The sequence below is a fragment of the Pyxicephalus adspersus genome, chromosome 12 (assembly GCF_032062135.1).
Source record: "Pyxicephalus adspersus chromosome 12, UCB_Pads_2.0, whole genome shotgun sequence".
In the NCBI taxonomy this organism is placed as follows: domain Eukaryota; kingdom Metazoa; phylum Chordata; class Amphibia; order Anura; family Pyxicephalidae; genus Pyxicephalus; species Pyxicephalus adspersus.
The window spans coordinates 33,217,498-33,240,509 of record NC_092869.1 but is presented as its reverse complement, the minus strand read 5'-3'; the positions used below and the strand labels follow the sequence as shown (position 1 = coordinate 33,240,509).

At 40.1% G+C, this 23,012-nt stretch overlaps 2 protein-coding genes across 4 annotated transcripts in view; both read right to left on the bottom strand.

Annotated features, from left to right (window-relative positions):
- The window catches only part of BRF1 (BRF1 general transcription factor IIIB subunit), a 211,291-nt gene extending 210,032 nt beyond the window's left edge, over window positions 1-1,259 (bottom strand). Inside the window, exon 1 of one of the 2 annotated variants that reach the window (XM_072428607.1) lies at window positions 964-1,259. In XM_072428607.1, coding sequence (XP_072284708.1) covers window positions 964-1,147 — 184 coding nt within the window. In that variant the 5' untranslated portion in view covers window positions 1,148-1,259. The remainder of the gene's footprint in view (window positions 1-963) is intronic. The other variant, XM_072428608.1, reaches the window with a different exon arrangement.
- Window positions 1,260-1,637: 378 nt separating this feature from the next.
- Window positions 1,638-23,012, bottom strand: part of PPP1R36 (protein phosphatase 1 regulatory subunit 36) — a 22,722-nt gene continuing 1,347 nt past the window's right edge. The window contains exons 2-10 of one of the 2 annotated variants that reach the window (XM_072428402.1): window positions 22,613-22,677; window positions 17,755-17,873; window positions 16,271-16,337; window positions 15,222-15,317; window positions 14,615-14,755; window positions 11,419-11,461; window positions 8,291-8,493; window positions 7,214-7,408; window positions 1,638-4,125 (exon numbers count right to left, since the gene is read on the bottom strand). In XM_072428402.1, the coding sequence (XP_072284503.1) occupies window positions 3,900-4,125; window positions 7,214-7,408; window positions 8,291-8,493; window positions 11,419-11,461; window positions 14,615-14,755; window positions 15,222-15,317; window positions 16,271-16,337; window positions 17,755-17,873; window positions 22,613-22,677 (1,155 nt within the window). In that variant the 3' untranslated portion in view covers window positions 1,638-3,899. The remainder of the gene's footprint in view (window positions 4,126-7,213; window positions 7,409-8,290; window positions 8,494-11,418; window positions 11,462-14,614; window positions 14,756-15,221; window positions 15,318-16,270; window positions 16,338-17,754; window positions 17,874-22,612; window positions 22,678-23,012) is intronic. The other variant, XM_072428403.1, reaches the window with a different exon arrangement.

The following is a 23,012-nucleotide window of genomic DNA, read 5'->3' as shown; positions in this document are numbered from 1 at the left end:
AGTCCCTGCACCCCGGGCACTGTACCCTGCCACAAGTCCCTGCACCCCGGGCACTGTACTCTGCCAGCAGTCCCTGCACCCCGGGCACTGTATCCTGTCAACAGTCCTTGCACCCTGGGCACTGTATCCTGTCACCAGTCCCTGCACTCTGAGCACTGTATCCTGTCACCAATCCCTGCACTCTGAGCACTGTACCCTGCCACCAATCTCTGCACTCTGGGCACTGTTCCTCTACCACCAGTCCCTGCACCCTGCCACCAGTCCCTGCACCTTGGGCACTGTACCGTCACCAGTCCCTGCACTCCGGGCACTGTTCCTCCACCACCAGTCCCTTCACCCTGGGCACTGTATCCTGTCACCAGTCCTTGCACCCTGGGCACTGTACCTTGGCACCAGTCCCTGCACTCCGGGCAATGTCACCTGCCACCAGTCCCTGCACCCCAGGCACTGTACCCTGCCACCAGTCCCTGCACCCTGGGCACTGTATCCTGCCACCAGTCCCTGCACTCCAGGCACTGTCTCCTGTCACCAGTCCCTGTACCCTGCCACCAATTGCTGCACTCCGGGCACTGTTCCTCTACCACCAGTCCTTGCACCCCAGGCACTGTATACTGCCAGTAGTCCCTGCACCCAGGGCACTGTCACCTGCCAGCAGTCCCTGCACCCTGGGCACTGTATCCTGTCAGCAGTCCCTGCACCCTGGGCACTGTACCCTGCCACCAGTCCCTGCACCGAACCCTGCCACCAGTCCCTGCACTCCGGGCACTGTTCCTCCACCACCAGTCCCTGCACCCTGGGCACTGTACCTTGGCACCAGTCCCTGCACTCTGGGCAATGTCACCTGCCACCAGTCCCCCTACACCCCAGGCACTGTACCCTGCCACCAGTCCCTGCAACCCGGGCACTGTACCCTGTCACCAGTCCTTATACCCCTGGCACTGTCCCCGTACAAGGGTTACTTACATTCTGAGGACACGAATTGCCCCACCGCTGAGGAGCCTCCTCCTGCGCTCTCCACAAACTGCACCTCAGACACGATAATATTATCCTCCAGCACCGAGCCGCAGCCCGTACACACCGCATCGCCCCGGGCCGCATCTACATCAATGTCCGTACAGCCGCAGTTCCTACACACCCGGCTACTCATCCTGGCAGTTACACAACACGTGTGCTGCGAGAAGGTACCGGCACAGCTAGGAAAGCCAGCAGCCGGCTCAGGGCCTACACACGGCGGCGCTACAGACCACTTCCCGCTCTAAATCTCGCGAGATTTTACTCTTTTAGTGTTTGCATACCAAGTGCTGGCCACTAGACGGCGCCAGAGCACAGCATTAAAAACAAAGGCTTCGCCATCTGGTGTTCATTTATCAACACTGCAGTTATGCCGCCATGCGCTGAAAAGAAGATAATTGGTTTGTAAAATGTCAAAAGGTATAAATCTTTACCTAGCTTGTTTTTTGAGGCACTTTGCTCTGCTGCTAGTTAAATAATATTTAATTTGCTTAATAGTGCCTAATATTCCAAACACTGCTTTCTAATAAATTAGTGGGTCTATGTTCATGACCATGCCATTTTAAGAACACACATTAAAATGTTAGGGTTTAGACACATTGGCAAAATTCGCTTTTTATCTGATAAAACAATCTGATTGAAAGTGGATCCTGTCATTGAAAGTAAATGTACCCAACAGCCAAGCACATGTGACCGTTTTATACCACCCTAATTAATGCCTGCATTTTGCAAATCTTTTGCTGATTTTATCTGTAATGGTTCAGAGAAAAAAATGGGAAAAAAGCATCCCAATGGAGTCAGTGGCCAGCAACCTCTTTACAGTCAATTCACACTGTACCACCACCAGAGCTGCCTGTAGTGCAGAGCTGGATGTCAGAAGTTCTATTCAATGTTAACCACTAGATGTCCCCACAACCAAGCGAGCAAGAACTTTTATTCCACGAGTGTATTAACGCGCCATCTAGTGGTTCATATACAATACTACAATTACTAATTGAGAAGATGATGTCTTATGCTAAAATAATATAATAATGTAAAAAAAACATTCTATACCAATCATAATTTAAAAAACTATAACATTTCTAAAAAATATGTAGGTACACATGACAATGTACGTATCTTATGTGTTCCCTAAATAGATTTTTTTTGTTCTGTGTAATATATACACAAAATATTATAGCTCTGAATTTATTAGTTGTTTCTTCTTGCAGTTGAATGTTCCTGAATTTTTCCTGGTAACAAAATCATGCAACCTCTTCAAGCAGCACTTGGTCTCCCTCTGCTGGGAGAAGTAGGTATTGTAGGAAGGTCAACTCCTTGACCTTGCCTGACCCCGCACCTTGATAGACCAGAACCTGCAAAAAGTTGCAGCTTAATATGACTCCGTGATAGCAACATGTTTGCTGATTACAAGGGTGCTTATTTTATTCCTGATTTTCTGCTACTGACTGTTGATGGACTGTTCTCAAGTTTGCTTGTTTTTTCCATTCCCAAACCCTATAAGTGGAATAACTATTTTCAGGGTTCCTTGGTTGTCTGTCAATCCTTGCCCTCCACAGGCACCTATTCTTGTATACTTGTCCTAGCCAAGTGTTGGGACACACCAATTTGCCTCCCAAGGCTGAGCAGGAGTAGTCTGTAGGTGAAGTCTATGGTGACAGATTGGGGGATTGGTGCCTGAGTGAAGCATTAGCACTCAACCAGGGACCTAAAATTGTGGCTTCATCAGGGAGATTTACCCTCACATCCTCTCCTGGTGACAATGGTTTAGGGATACAGCTCTAGGGATACAGACAGACCATCACCCTCCTTTGCTAAAGTATTGTCTGTCTTTGTTGCAGGTATAGAGTTCTGCTTACATCCTCTCTGGTAAAATGTTTTTGGATAGTAATTGAGGATACATCTATTAGAAGCTCAGATAGCATTAAAAACTTGACAGAGTTTCTAATCCCCCATTCTAAAAAGAAACATTGTTTTGGCTCGACCATCATTTTAAGATCACTGCAAAAGACAATGACTGTACCTGGAGAAAATGAGATTTTACTGCTTGCTGTTAGAAAAGGGTTCTTTACAGCAAGAGCTGTGAAAATGTGAAAGAGCAGCCAATTCTAGTAAAGAAGAGTCTGGGTGCATTTCTATGCGTCTAGGCTGCAGGAACAGCATATAGCAGTGCTGTATTTGTGCAGCGAGGATATAGCTTAACATCCAGGACACTTTTTATAGAATCTGTGCAAGGTGTAGAAATGGAAGGATAATTAAAGGGGGGCCAATTGGAAACACAGGGATAGGAGTGATCCAGAAATGCGAAGGTGTTTTGTACTTGGGCATTTACCATTGGTGCCTGTTAAGGGTAGAGATTGGTAATGCTGGGCAGATTTGGGTCATTATGTGCTCGGATTCTGACAATACAGACTTGTAGGTGTCAATGGACACCCTGGCACTGCCAAGGGTGAGATCATGTAAGGAAAGTGCTGGAAGGGCCCTATCATTATTCTGGTGGAAGGCCCAGCACTGACTTTGGCTGTCACTATTGCATTTGGCACAGTTACATATTTTTTTTATTATTTATTAGTTTATTTCTTCATTATTGGTTTAATGCGTCCATATTGCACCCAGCAGCAGGCAACTTGCCTTGCATTTTGGTTGTGCTGTTTATTTTCCACACATACCAAGGACAATTGCCTTGGTGTGGGGAAAATTAGAGGGTCACACAAACATAGAGAGAAAATTCAAACTTCATTCCAATAGTGTCCTGGCTGGGAATTGATCCTAGAACCCGGTGCTGCATAGGTTACATCTAACCAGCCTGATATAGAGACTATACAATATAAAATCCAACAGCTGCAAAAATTTACTATACAATTTTTGTTTTTAAATAAAAAAAGTTCTTAGTCGCTGTCTGAGTAAGCGGCCTCAGTCGTAGCTCTAGATATGACCAGGCTCTGGCGGCCAGTGGTGGGGCGCATGGGTGAGTGATGGCGAGACTGTCCGGGGGAATGAAAGGATGTTGTGTGTTTCTTCTCCTGCACCTCCAGCTCATCCTCTTCCTCAGCTCCGACTGGCAGGAGGCTGTGCCGGTTAAACAATTTCATTGGTTCTCCCAGAATACCGATCCTGTTTGAAAAGACATAGTAGTGGTATGAGTGAGAAGGGCCGATATCTTGTCATATCATGTTTTACCATTTCTGGCACACTCACAAACCGCTCCTTAGACCTGACTTCCAGCACATATCCCAACATGTTTCTGCCTTGTATGCATCAAATTTTTTCTCTCTTGATATGTAAAAAATGTTAAAGGACCAGTATATAAAGTTAAAAGTTGGGTTATAGAAAAGGAGTTCCAAAGCAAAACTAATAGACACCACCAGAAAATACTGCAACATATATTTTGTTTTGGGAGAAGTGCAAAAGGTTAGAACTTTAGCCAATGTCCTAATGACAACTGCATCCCCATTTCTTGTATGGGTGTTACAAGAACAGGAAGTAGCAGGAGTAAAAACTCCCTTAAGGGGACACAAACTTAAAAACCTGCGTTCTCAATAACATAAAACAGCCCAAATCCAGCAATCACCTAACAGGGTCACTGGCAGTGTACTTTCGGAAGCCTATGCTGTGGTAGTTCCTCTGTCCCTCTGCATGCTGTCACCATTTACAATTAAAGTCCCAACACAGATCTGAACTTGATCCGCTGCAGTGGGTGAGTCTGTAGTGGGTGTGTTTAGGAATAGTTCTCCCACATAAGTTGGGGGTTCTCAGATCCCCAGATTACCAGCTAAAGAGGCTAGGGGAAAACATGATAAAAAAAAATAATCAGCAGCCAACCTCAGTGTACCAATTCTTAAGCTTCTCTGTTTACCTTGCAGGTTTAAAAAAAATTCTCTTGATATATATAGTTGTGAAGATTTCAGATCCTTAGAATAGGCCAATTTAGAAATACGGTCAATATTTTATTCACATTTGTGTAATGCAGTAATCTACTTAAACTTTGATAACGTTTTAGGGATCTATTTATATTTATAGATATAAGCAGTGAATCTGGCATTCACTGAAACATTCCCTGCTGGAAAATTAGTTATTGCCATTGAAACATATGAACCTGGAAGATTCTCGAACAAAGAATACTTTGGTACATGTCAGAACCGCTGCTTTATATACAGACCCATTATTGTTGTAAATGGTGAAATTAAATACAATGCTGAACTTAAATGTTGAATTAAACGTGTTCTAACTCCAAACACAGATACACAAAAAAAAACAAAACAAAAGCATGTAAATAATTTACAAATATACAAAATTAGAGTTATTGCCTATTTTAGATTTACAAGTCACTTAAAAATTAGGTATATTCACAATGTGTACAGCAAGTTTTTGCAGAGTCTTGTAAAAAATCTAACATGCTTCCAGCAATTCTGTTGAAATCTTTAACGCTTTAGTTTCAATATGGGGATAGTGAACACAGATCCTAAAGGGAGTGCTGAATGTTACTTTAAAGTAGCTATAGGGCTTCATCAAGCTCTATGTGGAGCTGAACAGTGGTGGAAGCAGCCAATAGTGGGCCATTGTGCAAAAATGACTAATGGGGACCCAGTGCAGAAGTAACTAGAGGTCCCCTTGACACTCATTGTGGAGTAGAAAAGCAAAATCCTGCACCCTGGGAGGTGCAGGGATTGCAGAGAGAATTTATTCACCTGTCACAGACTAGGACATGCACAATGCTTCCTTAGCCTGGCACCAAAGGAAGAATAGCTGGGCTGTGCAAGCCAGACACTGGATATAAGATTGTGTAAGTTTCCTGGGGGACCCTGCTGGCTGAGGAGTGTCCAGGGCCCCAGTGTAATGAGATATTTAGCACGCTGCTATGTCAACTCCTGGTGCCGGAGCCTACTAGCAGTTTGTTCAAAGTACATCTATATACAGCTAAAAAGAGGGCTCCTATTATATTATACACATATGCACAACATACAAGAGTAGTACTACAAAATGATTGTGCTTTACTGCTTCTTCACAATGCAATTTTAAGAGTCAGCTTTATTAAAAGAAGAAAAAATAGCAATACCCTTCCTGCGTGACCGATATCCTATCACAAGAGCTTTTGAGAAGTTTAGCATTGTATTAGCTAATCTAGCCCACCCCTATGAGCTAACTTACAAATATCTATAATAATGATAGCTCGCTTGTCCTCCTCCATCTCCACTCCATTGGACAGAATGACACTGTGTGTACAACACTCATTCTTTCATGTGTCACAGGAAACGATCTGTCTGGTATCTGACGTCTGTACAGGTCTCAACAATGAGATTCCCTTATTTGACCCCTTATGTAATCTCTGTGCTGGCTCTTTTCAATTACATTGTTCTCTGGGCACTACAGAACCACTCCCCTCTGCAGTGAACACTGGGAGAATGGCGAAGTTCCCAAGCCTTAGTTTTTTTCTATAATCCTGATACAGAAGGACCATTGAGTGTTATTATGCCAGGACAGGTGTGTACTACTGGCACAATCACCAGCTGAAAAAAAAAGAGCAACTTGTAAAAAAAACTAATACAGCCACCACATCTAAGGACTGGTAAACTGCAATACATTACATTATTGTTTTAGGGTCTTGAAACATGTCAAAGCGGGTGGCTATTCCCTTTACATAATAAAAAAAAATGTTTTTTTATATGTCTGCTCATGCCTGGAATCGTGCATGCGTCATTGAGGGGCTTTCCACTAATGTGAAAAAAAGTGCCCTATCCCACGCATAGGCAGCGAGATTGCACTCTTCTTTTTATAATGGGAGGAAGACACATCACCCAATCTTGCACCTGCGCAGTCCAAGAGGCAGCGTGGGACTTGCTGGGCTTGGTCTATAGATGGATCAATGGCTTTTTAAGTGAAGGTAATTTTTTTTTTTTTTAATGAAAGTTCCCCTTTAAGGTAAAAATTGTAATAACTCAAAATACATGTTTTAACTAGCAGACATCAGCACAGCACAAGTTTGCATAATTATTCCCTATCAGTTTTATTTGGCAGAATTGGAGAAATTAGAAAAATGTATTGCATATAAAACAGGTAAAAAAAAATATCAGTGTGCAGAAAATCTTTAAGGGAAGCTAGGCGTGGCAAAATAAATAGCCGTAAATGTGTTCTGACTGATTGTGCTTTGTACTAGGTGGTTTGGAGATGGTCCAGCATATTCTCAGGGCGGGGTAGCACTCACCATGGTGTGCAGATCTCAGTGGTTGATTCCAGCCAGGTGTTCATATCGAAGGTCTCTGTGCTGGCTTTTGGGTGAAACTTATGTGGCTGGAATAAATATCGAGCTCTGTCCTTGGGGGATGGGATCAGGGATGTGAGGACCGGGGAACGTTGGGTGATAAGATCATGAATAGCACGCTGCTTGGTCGGATTCCTTCTGTTGCACAATAAGTAATATAGTTAGTGCACACTGAATATAAAAAAAGCTGGATAGAATATTTGGTTTAATTAGAAAAATGTTTCCCAGTTTTTATCACCGTGATGGAGCACTGCCATCATCTCAGCAGTGTCTCAGCATCACCCAGACCATTATAATTTTACATATTTACAAAGCCACAAGATGCAATAAATTGTATTGGCTCTTTTTAGAAGTTCTCTCCAGGAATTCCTCTTTCTATATTTTTTGGTGTGCAAGGCCATTGATTTATTGTTCACTAAGCTAAGATGGACAAGGTGTTACTATTAACAAGAACTGGCTTCCAGTTACTATATTGTCTTGTCCAAAATGACCACTGGAATACATGAAAGCAACCCATCTGATTTATAACTTAAATATTTTGTTACTCCTCACAATGAACTTCTCCTATTTACTGGTAAATATGCCAATAAAAGCAAACTACATCACCTCCGTAGTTGTTTAAAATTAGGTTAGAAGGTTGGTGCTTCTCTTCCAAACATTTGGCAATGGAGTACATCACTGTTTCTCAACCAGGGTTCCGTGAAACCCAAAGGTTCTTCCAGATGTGGCTAGGAGTTCCTTGAACAATAGGCAGTTTGTGACTGTCAGGTCAGTAACCACTGACACTAATGATCTTTTTGGCTATCTGTAAGGGTGGTAGCCTTCCAACTGGCCAACAATCTAAGAGACATTCTTCCCACGTTCTTGACCACTAAGCCAATGTGGTGTGAGTTTTGTATATAGTAGTTATATCATGAGTTCCCTGAAGACCCGAAAGTCATTTCAAGGGTTCCCCCATGTTATAAAGGTAGAGAAACAATGCAGTACATTGTATACATGGGGTTCCACAGTACATTCTACCTGTTTTCTGTATATGTAGCAGTTTTCTTAGATGTTCTTTCTGCAGACAGGTTTTTGGTGGGCACTGATGGGGCATCTCTCTTCCTGAGAGCAGGATTAAATGTGTTAGAACGCAGGAGCCTGCCAACCTCTTCTTGTATTAAAGTCAGCTCTTTGCGACGGAACACCACCCAAGCAACCTTGATGGAGAAGTTATACAGACTCTACAAAAAGAAATCATGGTTAATTATAACATTTTATTTCTCTGCAATTTGAAATTCAACTGAAGATCATGAATGTACTTGTTGCTTGCAAAGCCCAGAAGCAATGTTATTACAGGCATCATTATGCTCCACCCTGTAGCATGTCCTTTACACACTTATATTTGGGAAATGCACTCCGTTTCTGTTCACACCAAAGCTTCCAGTTATGTTCTCTCATAGAGAAGGTGATTATTAGACTCTACATTCACTAAAGTTTTTGTTGACTGGGTCCCAATAAAATAAAGTCTTATTGAAAGGACCACCAAGTTCAGCCACAATGGAAATAAACATACTAGACAACCTGTCTATTTTAGACAGAAACTCACACTTGATACAGAGAAGACAAAAAAAATCAAATGCTTCCTGATCCCTCAAGGCAATCAGATTCTCAAGAGTCTCTAGTGTCATTCCTTTAAAAATGTAAAACCCAGTTAAATTCTGTGCATCTCAAAGTATATCCAGCCTTTTTGTAAAACAGCCCACAGAATGTGCTAAAATGACTGAGGGAGTTTAATCAACATTTTTTGAAGAATCCTTTCTGTATGCAGATGTAAATTAAATATTTTCTTGCACATGCATAGAGGGCTCCCCTGTCCTTTGCATTGACCTTAAAGTGAAGAATTGTGAGGCTGTTAGGGCTACATATCCTGGCAGGTGGCACAGTATTACCTGGAGTAAGTGTCTCCCAGTCTGCTCCCCACTGTAGGATGGGCCAGCGACCCTAGTGGCCACCAGACTACTTTGCTTCAGAGAGAACACCAGGTCACAGCCCTCAGGCTCTCTCCACCTGGGGCCAGCGAACAGAGGGCTCCAGTGTAGGGATACCCAAGATCAGGTGCTGAGTAAGATGACAGTGACAGGCAAAGACTAGGCAGAGTGAGGTCAGGGCAGGCGGCAGGTAAGCATAGTCAACATCAAGGCACAGGTCAGGGCAGGCAGCAGACACACGTACTTCAGGTTCAAGCACAGGTCAAGTAGTAGACACTCATAGCCAAGGTCCAGGGTCCAGGCACAGGTCAAGGTCAGGAATCCAAAAAGGCACTAAAGTGTGTAACTGTGCAAGTCTCAGGTAACAAGGCTGAGGATCCAGCAACTAGACCAAAGAATCTGGAAGGTATAAATAAGGCTAGCAGCCAATAGCAGGACAAGGTTGGGACCAGGAACTACTCTGCTCATTGGCTGCTACACATACTCTGAATTCCTCTTCAGCTGTGCACAGCCTCAGAGTAAGTGCAGGGGATGCTTAAGAAAGGCTGCACAGCTAAAGGAAGGCTGAGGAAGCTACTGGACAGATGATCTGCGGGTGAATGGTAACAGAAGCGAGTTCTCTTTGGACCATTTAAATATTTATATTGGGTGATTACATTTCCCATTAAATGTCTCTGCTCATGGGAGAAAAGATTCAATTCAGCTAATCCTCTTCATAGCTGAGCTCCTCCATTCCTCCTATTAGTTTAGTTGCCCTTCTCTGTACTCCTTCCAATTCCACAATATATTTTCCACATTATCTTTATCCTTACAGGTAAGGTCTGACTAATGCTTTGTACAGGGGTAAGATTATGTATTGGGTTCTGAAGTCTATACCTGTTAATACAAGAAAGTGTGGGGGCCAAGATTTATCAAAGCTCTGGTACATTTGCTAATGAGCTCTACCACCTTATAGATAACAATGCCACAGTGGATCCATGGTACAGTCCAGACTAACCCATTTGCCAAGCATTTTTCCTGGCATTTCCCAAGCATGAATTTGGTGTCAGGCCATGTAGACATCATCAGAAAATTCCCTCTATTCTTCTACAAAACTACATTCTAAAGTTTATGGCAGTTTTTTAATAGTGTATATCCTAGATACTGTATTCCATTAAAATGATTTCATTTTGTGAAATTAGGTTCAACTCTCAGAAGTAACATACCACAATAACTATCATTGTTATAGGTAAAGGTAAAAATCACCATTAAATGTGCCTTAGGTTGTTGTTTAAACTTTGTGAATTTAGCCTTTTGTCCCTTTAAATAAGAGTTTCGGCATGTAGACTGACATGCAAACCTGACATAAACAGAACAATAGAAGAGGAAGCAGAACAGAACATTGAGAGAGCCAAAAATCATCAAAGCTTTTTTTATACTCAAATTACTATTCTGTATTTTGGGACATGACCCACTTGGGTGTAATATTGTTTATGCCACTCATGGAAACATTTACCTTTTCCTGTTAGAAGTTGATATGGGAAAAAGCCTTTTCAAGGAAATTACATTTTTATACCTCCAGTTCTCTCACAAATGTCCTGCTGAGCAGAATAGTGAAGCTTACTTCAAAAGCTACTCCCATTTATTGATAGATGGAGGCTCACTGAAAATATTAGTTTGTTTATGCTCTCATAGCTTCTGGCTCAGCCTGTCGGTGGATAAAAGCTGACCATATGCTATGCAATCTGATTGTATAATGTGCTTTGGATCTGTCATCAACTGTACTGCAAGCTAGAACGTAAGGTAGCAGCCTCATCAAGGATCCCTGTTCTGATTAATTTGCTAAACCAATGGGCTTGATCAGAAAGACATTACAATCTCAAAGATATGTAGCCAGCTTACAAGTTTGCAGTAAACACTTTAGGAAAGATGGGGAGCCACTGGGCAGGTGGGGTGAGGGTAAGACTGAGGGCCAGTGGCCGAAATAGCCATCAGTGGGTCCCTGTGGCCCTGCTGAACTGAATTCGGGCCCCCATGGGGATCTTAGTGCAGCTGCACACTTTGCTGTTCCCTATATCCACCCCTTTTGAAGTCAGATGTCTTTTGGTGGTAAAAAGGCAACCCCTGTCCCTATGTTTCTATTACCTGATTTGTCTGATATTAGAGCATTTCATAACACTTATATTACCAATCTGTTACCTCATAAAAATTGCGATCCTGCTTGGTGGAGGATGCTCTGCTACTGTAATAAGGGTGACAAATTGAAAAATACAATGAGATTTATAATTATATAATTTTAAAACAAACAGCAACCAAAAAATAAACAAATATAATGATAAAATGACTAATACTATATTAAAATATATTCTAGTAAAGTAAATATGTTAATGAAAATATTTAATAAAGATAATTAAACAAAAACATATGCAGTACTGTATCATTTCAGAGTTAGTTTAGAATGGTCGGAAATTATCAATTTAATTTGGTTTATGTATAAGAGATTTTAATATATTTGTCTATAAAAGAAACATTTTTGAATCTTTAGAAAACTTGAGGAAAGTGGGGTGAGCAATTCAGTCTTACTAAACAACAATCACCCTGTGTGCTACTAATACAGAAAGATCATCAATTGACCACCCTAGACAGCGAAATCTACGGGTGTGATGCATATATAGTAAAAGCGGGAGAATATTTGTTAAGAAATGTAAAGTATATGCTTTGTGATCCAACTTATCCAATGTGTGTAATGAGAAGGCTGACTACATTTGTCAAGGGTGGGAATTCTGTAGACTTAGTATTAACTTGGATTTATATAGCACCAATATATAATGCAGCGCTTTACAAAGTCCATAGTCATGTTACTAACTGTCCCTCAAAGGGGCCAAAATTTAATGTACCTACCACAGTCTGAGGTTAATTTGGAGGGGAAGTCAATTAACCCAACTGCATGTTTTTAGAAGGTTGGAGGAACCCAGAGTACCCAGGGAAAACCCACGCACACACAAGGAGAACATGCAAACTCCATGCAGATAGTGTCCTGAATGAGATTTGAACCTGGGACCTAGCACTGCCAAGGACAGGGTGTTAACCTCTGACCCACTATGCCACCCAACTTAGACTTAGTTCAATTGCCCTGCTTCTGATTACCAATAAGTAAACATCACTGGCCCCTGAGCTGTCTTCCCCTTGCAAACCATTTAAATACCTATTTTCCTATCCATCAGCGTACAAAGCAGACACACCCATGACAAGCCTGATTACAGCTTTCAACACTCAATATAAACAGACTTCAGGTAAATATGTGTTAAATCATTAAATTACTTTTAAGGTAGAATTTGTATGTGAAATCTGTTTACATGGAGAAGTTGTAATCAAGCCTGCCATGAGTGGGGCTGCCATGTATACTGATGGGTTAGAAATGGAGACAGTTATATGAATTGCATGAGTAAGGGAGCTCAGGGTTCAGGCCATTAGTAAACCGAGGCAGGGTGGTAGCACATTATCATTGTCTGGAAATTTTCTTTAAAGTCAAACTGCGGTCACAAAAATAGATATTTAATTAGATAGACACTATACTAACAGCTTTCACTTTCCTGGTATTAATTTCATTTTGCTTTTGTATCAGTTGCACGGTGTGTATAAATATAGTTGACTGCATAGTCAAATGGCACCAGATTCTGACTACAATTCCCAGGGCATTTTTTAGTTTAACAGACTTGGTCAGACACGCCCCTCTCTTGCTCAGTTCTACAATTTTGTATAGGGATTTGTGTGCTATTACTTATCTATGCCATCACAGAGCACTGGAGTAGGAAGGTAGGAACAAGATGCACCAACAGAAAAGGGTATTATAAGGTATATTCAAGTGAAATCAGTAATATATTGCTGAGCAGGACTATAAAACAAGAAAAAGGGCACAAATTTAGCTAGCCTTTACTAAAAGTAAAATAAACCTCAGACATACTAGATTTGTGTGTATTAGACTGCATATTGCTTCCTGTGCAGTGTGCATTTTGTATTTCATGATCCCGGAGTTCAAATGTCATCCCTTAGGAGATGGCTGTATCTCATTTCTATCAAGGATATCTAAATATTTAAATTCTATGTAAGCAAACAGTGCTGCAGCTATGCAACGTAACATAATAACACATAAGCCTTACGTTTGGGCTTGTCTGTCTTCAGTGCTGAGTAAAATCTATTCACCAAGGAGTCCAAGTGAACTGACTGGAACTAGTTTTGGAGGGGGACTTAGTGTTGGTACAAGTAACATAAATATCATCTCACCAGGGAACAAAGAGAGTAGCAAGGACTTGTCCTGAAATGATCTATGTTTTTGGCTGCAGGGCAAGTATGTAAATAGTTAATAAACTCTGTTGAGCGATGAGCCAGCATCTAAGCAAAGCAACCTGCAAGGAGCGCTGCCAAGGCTGGGAATGGCATGTTGTGACTAAGTCAATGGATTATTCTCTGGACAGAATGCATAAAATGGAAAGCAGATGGTGGGCAAAGCTTAAAGCAAACCTGTCATGAGAAAAACGGAGGGAGCTGCCATTGCCAGCTTCAATATTGCTGGTCACATGGTGATCCAATAGTTTCAATATTTTGAGTTACTGATCTGGAACAAGGATGCACATAAGAAATGTTGGAAAATCAGAAGTTCATATTTGCATACTTGTTGGACATCAGTGACTCAAAAAAGTCAAAAGAACTAGTATGAAAGACAGGAAATGTGGAAGGAGAGAATGACAATGGATGTATCTATATTCTGCTCATGACACATTTAAAGCAAACTTGCACTTTTCCCTCTATAGAATAGGCATATATTCCTTTTAATGACTCTTTCCCAGCAGTATATGTACCCTATGGGCAAAAGTTTGGGACAACTAACTTTCCTACTAATAATTTGTGGACATGGACACCTTTTGATATTATTATAGAGTTTCCTAGTTTCCTAGTGAACTGAACTGTGAATGCTACAGCATACAAAGACATTTCAGACAACTGTGATTTTCCAAAATGGTGGCAATAACTCGAGGAAGGCCCTTCTCCATTTCACTATTACTGTTAACAAAGCCATCACCATAAAGACATGATGTGACTTCCTTGATTTAGAGGAACTTGAGTTGCCTGCACAAAGACCTCATACTCACCCTGTGTTCTGCAGATAGGAAGCCTTGAAAAGGTGACCAGGTAGCTCTATAGCCACCTAAATCAAATATACTGATAAGCCAAAGCTGGTAGAGAAAAAAAATAAGATTGCCAAAACCCATCATCATGACCCACCCATGATTGATGTGAGACACATCAATGGCGGTCAAAAAAGCAAGTTATTAAAGTACAAAGTAGAAATAAAGATACTAATACTAATACAAATGCATTTGCACAGGTGACTTACTTTCCACAGCCAAGGTGATGCTGATCACTCATTCCTTCTCCAAGAACAAGAATACAATATATGCGAGCAAAGTATTTCAGAGCCATCTCTGTCTTCATATTTAGGTCAGCCTCTTCCTTCTTCTCTAGCACAATCATCCGTCTGGAAAGAAGAATGGAGGTCAATTTTAATGTAAACCTTGTAATTTGAATGTCACTATGGTGTCAAAGGTTATTGGGAAGCATAAAGTCTTATATGCATTGGAAGTTAAAGGACAGGCAATTGTGAAAAATACCTTTTTTTGTGTCATATATACACTAAAGGGCCTAGAAACTCCTCCTCCTCCACCACCATGCTGTGTTGTAGGGTCAGTCCATGCTGACTTTGGTTTTGTTCTAAGTGAGCTTTAATACTGGTGAAAATGCAAATATATTAAGAGGAGTTCTGGACACATTGGTAAGATAGGAGGTCAATTGAGACCACACTACTGTGGATAAACTAGTATAGTAATGGTTGTCCAGAAATTGTACATTTTGGGTCGGAAGAACTGATTACTACAAAGGTGGATGAAAAATTTCCCATCAGACCCGATTCATATGATTACAATGTGTAAAGAAACAGAACTTACGACATCAAAGATTTAGGCTTTTTGTCAGAATGCTTCTTCAGGAAATAGGACAAGTAATTCAGCAGAGCCATAAGGAAATCATTCAAAATGTGGTTTCTAAATGAATTAAAAAAAAACTTAGTTTTCTATAGACAATAAATTAATCCAATCATGCAACAAAATTACTTTTTTGTAGCTATATTAAATATTTGAAACATCTCTTCTGTAATAAAACTGTTGCCTTCAGAATCTGACACGTATATACGTGTTGGAATGCTGGTCCTCCTCTGGTTTCTTCTGCAGTCACTTCATTACACAACAATAAGGTATAGACTGGTAGATTAAAAGACTGAGTGGTAAAAAATATTATTTGGTCAAAAATTAATAAAACTCCTAGCTTGCTGTAAGGCATTGAAAGATCGCAAGCAGTGTTTCAGCCTTGCCCAGTTCATGTTTGTGGACTTTTACCTACCTACCCCCTATGTCAGTGTTTTCCAACCCTTTAACATTGGCGAACCCCTTGAAGGAACTTTGGGGAGCCCCTGCTAGAAATACTATATCCACACAAGTACATTGGCTTAGTGGTCATTGGGAACAATGCCTCTTACATTGCTGGAGAGTGGGAAGGTCGCTACCCTTACAGATAGCCAAAAAAGACCATTGGTGTCAGTGGTAACTGACCTGAGAAGCACAGACTGCTCATTGCTCAAGAAAATCCTAACAACCTCTGGGGGAACTATGTTGAGAAACAATGTCTCATGTTATGGAGATGGGGAGGGCAGGTTCTGGAACACATTTCCTCTCCAAAATACTATCCTCCCATACATATAGTTAAGACATAGAATGTGTTATTGGCATGATCTATACCTTATAATGGTATAAGGTCTATACCTTATAATGAACTTGCTCTAGGGCTAAGAGATCTGCCTTAAAGACCTCAAAAAAAGGAAACAAGGTGCATAGATCATACAGAGATTTTGCAACACGTTGGAAATTTTTACAGATTGTGAATGCTTTTTATGCTTAATCATGATTACATTTCTCAAATAGGTGGTATATTGTGGGCTTACCCTGCCGCCATTGAAAATGAAGTTATGCATATTCTTTCATGTTCCTCCAGCATGTTCAGAGCTACACCTGGAAGGGAAGGAAATTAATTTTACCACTACATGACAAATAATACACATAGGAGTTTGTTTAATAAGGCTGGACCCAGCTCATAAATTTCTTTCCCTTATTGTCTGAGGGCAACCAAGCAGATTGGTATACCAATGTAAAAACAGAAGCTTTATACTATTCAGAAAGTTAAATTTTGAGTCTCTTGAAAGAAATCAGGCACCACTACTAATCAACAACTTCATGTGCTGATCTACTAATCAACAACTTGCAGCTGTGGTTCCTCCCACAGACATCTACCCCACTACTATTTTCTGCAGTTTTGCTGGGGTTGATGAGAGGAACAACAGCAGCTCTTCTGGGCAGGGTCCTCTCCTCCTCCTGTGTCATTGTCAGTACCTGTCTGTCATTTGCAACCCCTATTTAATGTACAGCGCTGCGTAATATGTTGGCGCTATATAAATACTGTATTACTGTTTCATAATATTAATTATAACAGTAGGGCTGAAAGGTGAATATCCACAGCTGGGACACAGATAAAAATAAAACCCCAAAAGAGGATCTAATGGTTCCCTAGTAAGGAAAAATTGGTTTTAGGGAAAATTTAGGGGTTAGAATGGGTATACTGTATACTAGTCTTTAGGTGGCTAGTAGAACTATAGTGGCCCACTACACAAAAATTAAGAAATATAAGTAAATCTGCACTTCCATTTTTTTGTTATTCCCTCTGCAAAGTTCCAAAAATTCCTGTTGATCCTGGCATTGAAGCCCACCTAATGAATCTTCCTGTAATATTATGGCAACAATGTTGCATTGCTTCTGAAATTAGAGCACAATTGCCACTCTCATGGTTGTGTGTCTGTTTGCAATTCAGTGGTATGAAAACATGTTGCAGAGGATGTGGATTTCAGCATCATCAATAATGTCCTAGTCCCATCCACTGCTTTCTGAATTTCAGCATCTGTTACTGAAACTCTGTTACTGGCCTGCAGTGTCAAGGAGGTAAAGCGTGTGAGGCCCAAATTAAGCTGTTTTTGGCTCAGTCAGGTTATATAAAGGAAGTTTTTTTGTTATGAGAATTGTGCATGACATAATACTTGGACTTGGGACTTGATTAGACTGTTATACAGAAGCCTTTAGTTGTAAGTTTATTGGTTCAGTCAAAATTAGGGACCAGGTATAAAAGGGTCCAACTTGTGTCAATTGTTTTTGGCACTAAAACCCTTGTGCAAAGTTAATGCCATGGGAAATAAACATTCAACTACAAAAGGAATAACCAAAAAAAAAAGGAAAATAGAACATAAATGTAAAATGTGAGAATTACAAAAAAATGACTTTATAATAACACAAACAATTGTTCAGAAAACATGCAAGATCTGTAAGGTAGAATGCATCAAATTTATTAAAACATTATTGTACATATATTAAAAAAACTTACGCTTGACATCATCTAGGGTCACACATCTGTTGTCTGGAATCCTTCCTAGCTTGGGGGATTTGGGGACTTTTTCATGTTCTGGGCATTCTGGCATTCTTCTTAATGATACATTTGTTGTTCTAAAATAAAATGGTGCAAATGCAGTTACTGAATGAGAAACTTAGATGTGAAAATGCAGACCTAACAGTCATGCCAGTTATAACTAACTCCCACTATTGTTACAGAGCTATACAGATTCCCTATGATGTAAAAAAGGCTGTGCAAGGGCCAACTATGTATGTATGAGATGAGTTTAAAACATATCAGAGCAGTTGAAATGAAGACAACTCTATCCACCAGAAGTGTTCTGCAGTTTATATTAGTCATAATAAGTACCGCTATGTCAACTTAATATTATACATGTTTCTGCAACATGCGAAGAACAAATTAGTTATACAAGGATATGTCAGGCTTATGTAAAAACAGCAGCGGGCCAAGTACAATGGCATTTACCAAGCAGAAACAACCTTACATTGCACAGACAGTTCTAGAATAATTAAATAATTATGTGCTGTGGGTTTGAGCATCTTTGCTATTTGGGGGGAAAATTATAACAGAGAACAGATATCACTCTCCACTGTTACACTGCACAACACAACGCTCACTGCATGCACCCCACATATATGGTAAGCAGCCAGTGAAGATCATAGGATTGGAGTTTCATAAAATCATTTCTCTCAGTCTAAATAAAAAGCTGGTGAAATTAGCAATGTGTTAAGGATGCTGGATAGGTCCATTTGTTTATTCAATAATCAAAAGCGTACCCAACTTGTTTCAGAGGTTCACCAGTCCTTCTTCATCAGAGCCGAAGGGCGCAGCAAAACATTATAAGTTACATACATACAAGTTCTAACTTCAAGAAATAAAATGTCAGTATAATCTAAAGTATATCAACTTTATCACTTAGGGTGCCTTTTGGCTCTGTTAATTTTGCTGATGCTGTGTCAGATCGGACTAAATCTCCAGTAATATACAATGAATTTGTCCACATAAATGCACTGTTGGAATTTTTGTGGAATATCAGCCTGACCTTATAATGCTGACACCAAATTCAGTGTTTTCTATTGATGTTGTCCTGTTTGTACTTTTGGACACACTTGGATCTGATCATCATCTTGGCTTTTGGATATTTGTATGCGTTGTTCTGCTAATAAATCCCCTGAAAAAGCGGTTGTAGCCGCGAAACGCGTCGGGTCCATAAATAATTTCTTATAGCATTTTATTGAATACATTATTCATTATATGTTTTGTGACCCTATGCAGCTTGTTTGGCATTTTTATAGTTTGTAGTGTTTAGACGTTTGTATATTTTGAAATGTCCTTTTAATTTATTTGTATGCCAGTAACTCTCTACTTTGTTCTACTTACCTAGTTGGTATATTAGGTCTTTTCTTCCTAACTTGTTTTTGCAGTGTTTGCTTAAAGATGTTTATGTCCTTTAGCTTATCATTTACTTGGTAAATAATTAATAACTAGGCTTATCAAACATTGTTGTTACTTTATTTTATTATGGTGACTTCTGCTGGGTTTCACATTTTACAGAGATCTGCCCTCATTACCTTCCTGCAGATTATCCTTATTACTGGTGTCCAGTGCGTCACCAACACATCAGTGTCTGCAAACTGAATAATAGAACCCACCTCTTTAATACCAAAACTCAACTTTCTTATCAAACATCAACTTATGCAAATAAAATGAATGATAATGAAAGTTTTTTTTAAAGAACTTCACAAGAGTTTTAATGCAAGCCTGCAGAAAGTACCAGAAAGCTCTGGGACTTTACCACTTGGCCCCAACAGTTACATAGCGCACTGCAAACCATTACACTTTATGGAATCTATTTATAAATGTTTCCACCCAAGATTCACCCAACAATTTACCCAAATTGTACATTGTTTTTACATTAGAGTCAATTAGAAAATGTTTGAATCAACCTTGTACTCAAAATTCATAAATTTTTCTAATTAATCCCAGTGTGGAACATGTGCAAATTTTGGAAAGAGTTGGATGACTCTTGGCATTTATAAATATACATCTAATATTATTTGTATTATTGTCTCTAGCAAAGGCAATATGATGTACAAGCTAAGGGTATAATGTTACCATATCTAGTATTTATGCTGATAGGTACTCTTTACTCTGGAATATTGTGATATATACACATTTATGTAAACCCAAGTTCAGCGAAGTACATCTGAATGTGTGATTGGCCCTGGGTAGGAATATGTCTATTCCAGTCCATGCCCTCCTAATGGGGTTATGAGGCAATGACCTTGTAGTATATGCACCTATAAGTAAGTGTGTATGTACCCCTAGCAACTCAGAAACAGTCACATTGATCCTGGCATTTCCCAGAGCTCACAAAATATCTTCCTAGGCCTGTCCCTGGATATCACCAGCTTTCAGCAAGCTGCCTATTGTAACATCTCATGAGATGAGTATCTAATTATGGCCTTTTGTGGTCTGGCATGTCTCATCCAGTCAGGCTAAGCTCCTAGAAATACAACACATATAAAGCTGAGACAGTCCAGTGCCAAGATAATATCATATTAAAAATTCTCCAATGTTCTCGTCACTGCAGCAAAATAGACCAATGAATAAGGCGAAGCGGAGCAGCTCATATGTTCCAGCAGATATTCCGATAAGAACGATATTGCAGTACGGATAATAGTTCTGTTGTTCATTCTGTGTTTTACAGAACGGATCATTTCACGACTTCATTTCCAAAACACAGCTCCTTTGGGGTAAATGTTTAGCTGTCCCAAAAACAGTTGTGCAGGAACAGTATATTAGGCATGCCAGTAGATGCAGAGTATAGAAGACAGCCAAGGTAAATTGCCATAAGCCCCTACCTCTCTTGGCTTGCTATCCAGAAAAACATACTTACAAGCCAAACTGATTCAGAATTCCCAAATGAATTTCCCCTAATAAAGATTTGGGCCTGTGCTATCATATAGGTTTTGGGAGCCGCTATCACTTTCCAATATTACATTGCTGATGCACTGCTGCACATTTGTGAGATTCGCTGCTTTTGATGATTTTCCAATGCCTTCTGGCATAACATGTCTTAAGTCCCAGAAGGTTTAAAGATTTGAGGTACCAGCTGGGCAGGAATGGTTTTAGCCAAAATGAGACCATGGGAAAATAAAAAGTGGGGGTACCAAATGCATAGCATTGCACTGCCATTCATTCCAATGAGGCCCTGGAGAAAATGCCAAGTTTGCCCTACCCAAAAATTATTTCGACAGCAGGGGGTCACATCACCCTCACCTAGGAGAAGAATTAGGGAGAAACGTAAATAAAATGCTAAGTGTTCAAAAAAATTATTTGCAATAAGGGGGTAAAGGTAGATGAAGGTAAATGTAATTTTCTTGCAGGAAGGATTGCTTTTAGGCAGCACAGGAGTGAGGGACATGGAGGTCAGCAGAAGGAAAAGAAAAACTCTGTTGGGAATACAGATCAACATTCCTGGAAAGCTTCCTGGCAGACTTTAGGAAATGATTGCTGAGGGACAGCAAAGGAATATAGTGGATTAGGTGGCAAGATAAGTACCAACCTATGTGCCTTTCATACAGGTACCTGGATTATTAAGACCTTATATGATACTTTAAACATGCAGCAAGTACAGAGAAAAATCTGTTCATACAATGAGCTCCTAATTTCTGCTTGTACCATGGCATGTCTGCTGCCTGATTTCACTGTAGTAAAAAAAATGTCACCCTGTTACCAACAGGTAATAAAAATGAATTTTTGGAGGGAGCATGGCTTATTGGGCACAGAAACCACAGTACAGGTCCTCTTTAAAGTTAGCTACAGTTCTGATTTGCCCCAGATCCTACCCAGCAACAAATATTTACCTCTCTCCACAACTTATGGCTCACAAGTTATGTTTTTTACTTTTGTGCAGAAGCCAATAATGGGAGCATTTTATTATATTTTAGGAAGACCAATGTTGCAGAACCATACACAGACACAATAGCCTGTATTATAGCTGGTAGATATGGTTCATGGAGTCTCCACAATTTTTAGTTCAAAGGTGCCCATAGCCCAGTTGAACATAGATTGGTTGAAGCCTTTCATGTAAATATTGAACCATTAATAACAGTCCTTGACTCATATGACTCACTTTTCATGTTTGGTCCTGTAAAATGCATAATTGCAACGGGCCCTGCAGATTTCAAAGTAATTGCAAGCCAAGCGCTGCATTAATCACTACTGGTCCCATTTTTCTCGAATTTTAGCTATTGCTGTAGAATTACCAATGTCTTTCTAGTGTGAAAGAAATGTAATAGAAAAAGAAAACAACATATAGCATACTGATGTGCAGTCAGAAATGTGCTAGCCAGTGCAAAAACTCCCAATGCCAACCTGATCTGACACATCAGCTAGCACACAGAGCATGATAGAAAATGAATAAATTATTATTATTAATATTATTAATAAACAGGATTTATATAGCTCCAACATAATATGCAGCGCTGTACAATAAATAGAGGTTGCAAATAACATACAGTGATGCAGGAGAACCCTGACTCGAACAGCTTACAATCTAGGAGGTGAAGGAAGTCTCAGACAATAGGGGGGAAGATATGTAGTGGTGGGAAGTAGTGAGGGTATTGGGAGACAGAGGAAGACGGGTAGGCAAGTTTAAAAAATTGGGTTTTGATTATAGTAAAATAACAGCTAAATAAATATATACAGTATATATATCAGAGTGTTAATTAATAAATACCTCCAATGCATTGTTGCCCGGAACTCATTAAATATACAACTCCATTATATATGATGCCATGGCTATAACACAAGCTTATAATATTACCTAGAAAATTCAAGGGTCTTGGTGTCTTCTTTCCAGTACCAATGTCCTGGTGTTGGTTTGGGGATCTGTAATGAAATATTGCACACATATTTTTAGAGACATTTTTGTAGTCCTAACTCTATATAAGCTCCATGGCAAATGATGTCTTCTAATTCATCCTGATAGTGTACACGGCTGTTGATTGGGCTGAAACCTGATTATGATATACTGGAGGAAGATCACATGCTCCCTCATATTCAGAAGCCTTAGACATTCAAAATAGCTGCTACATGGCAATGCGGCGTCATGAGCTAATATTATATTTTTTTCTGTACTTTAGTTTACATGTAGAATTATTACCTTTTGTACAATTCATGATATCAAGGGGACAGTGAAGCTGCCAGTATTGCTTACTCACACC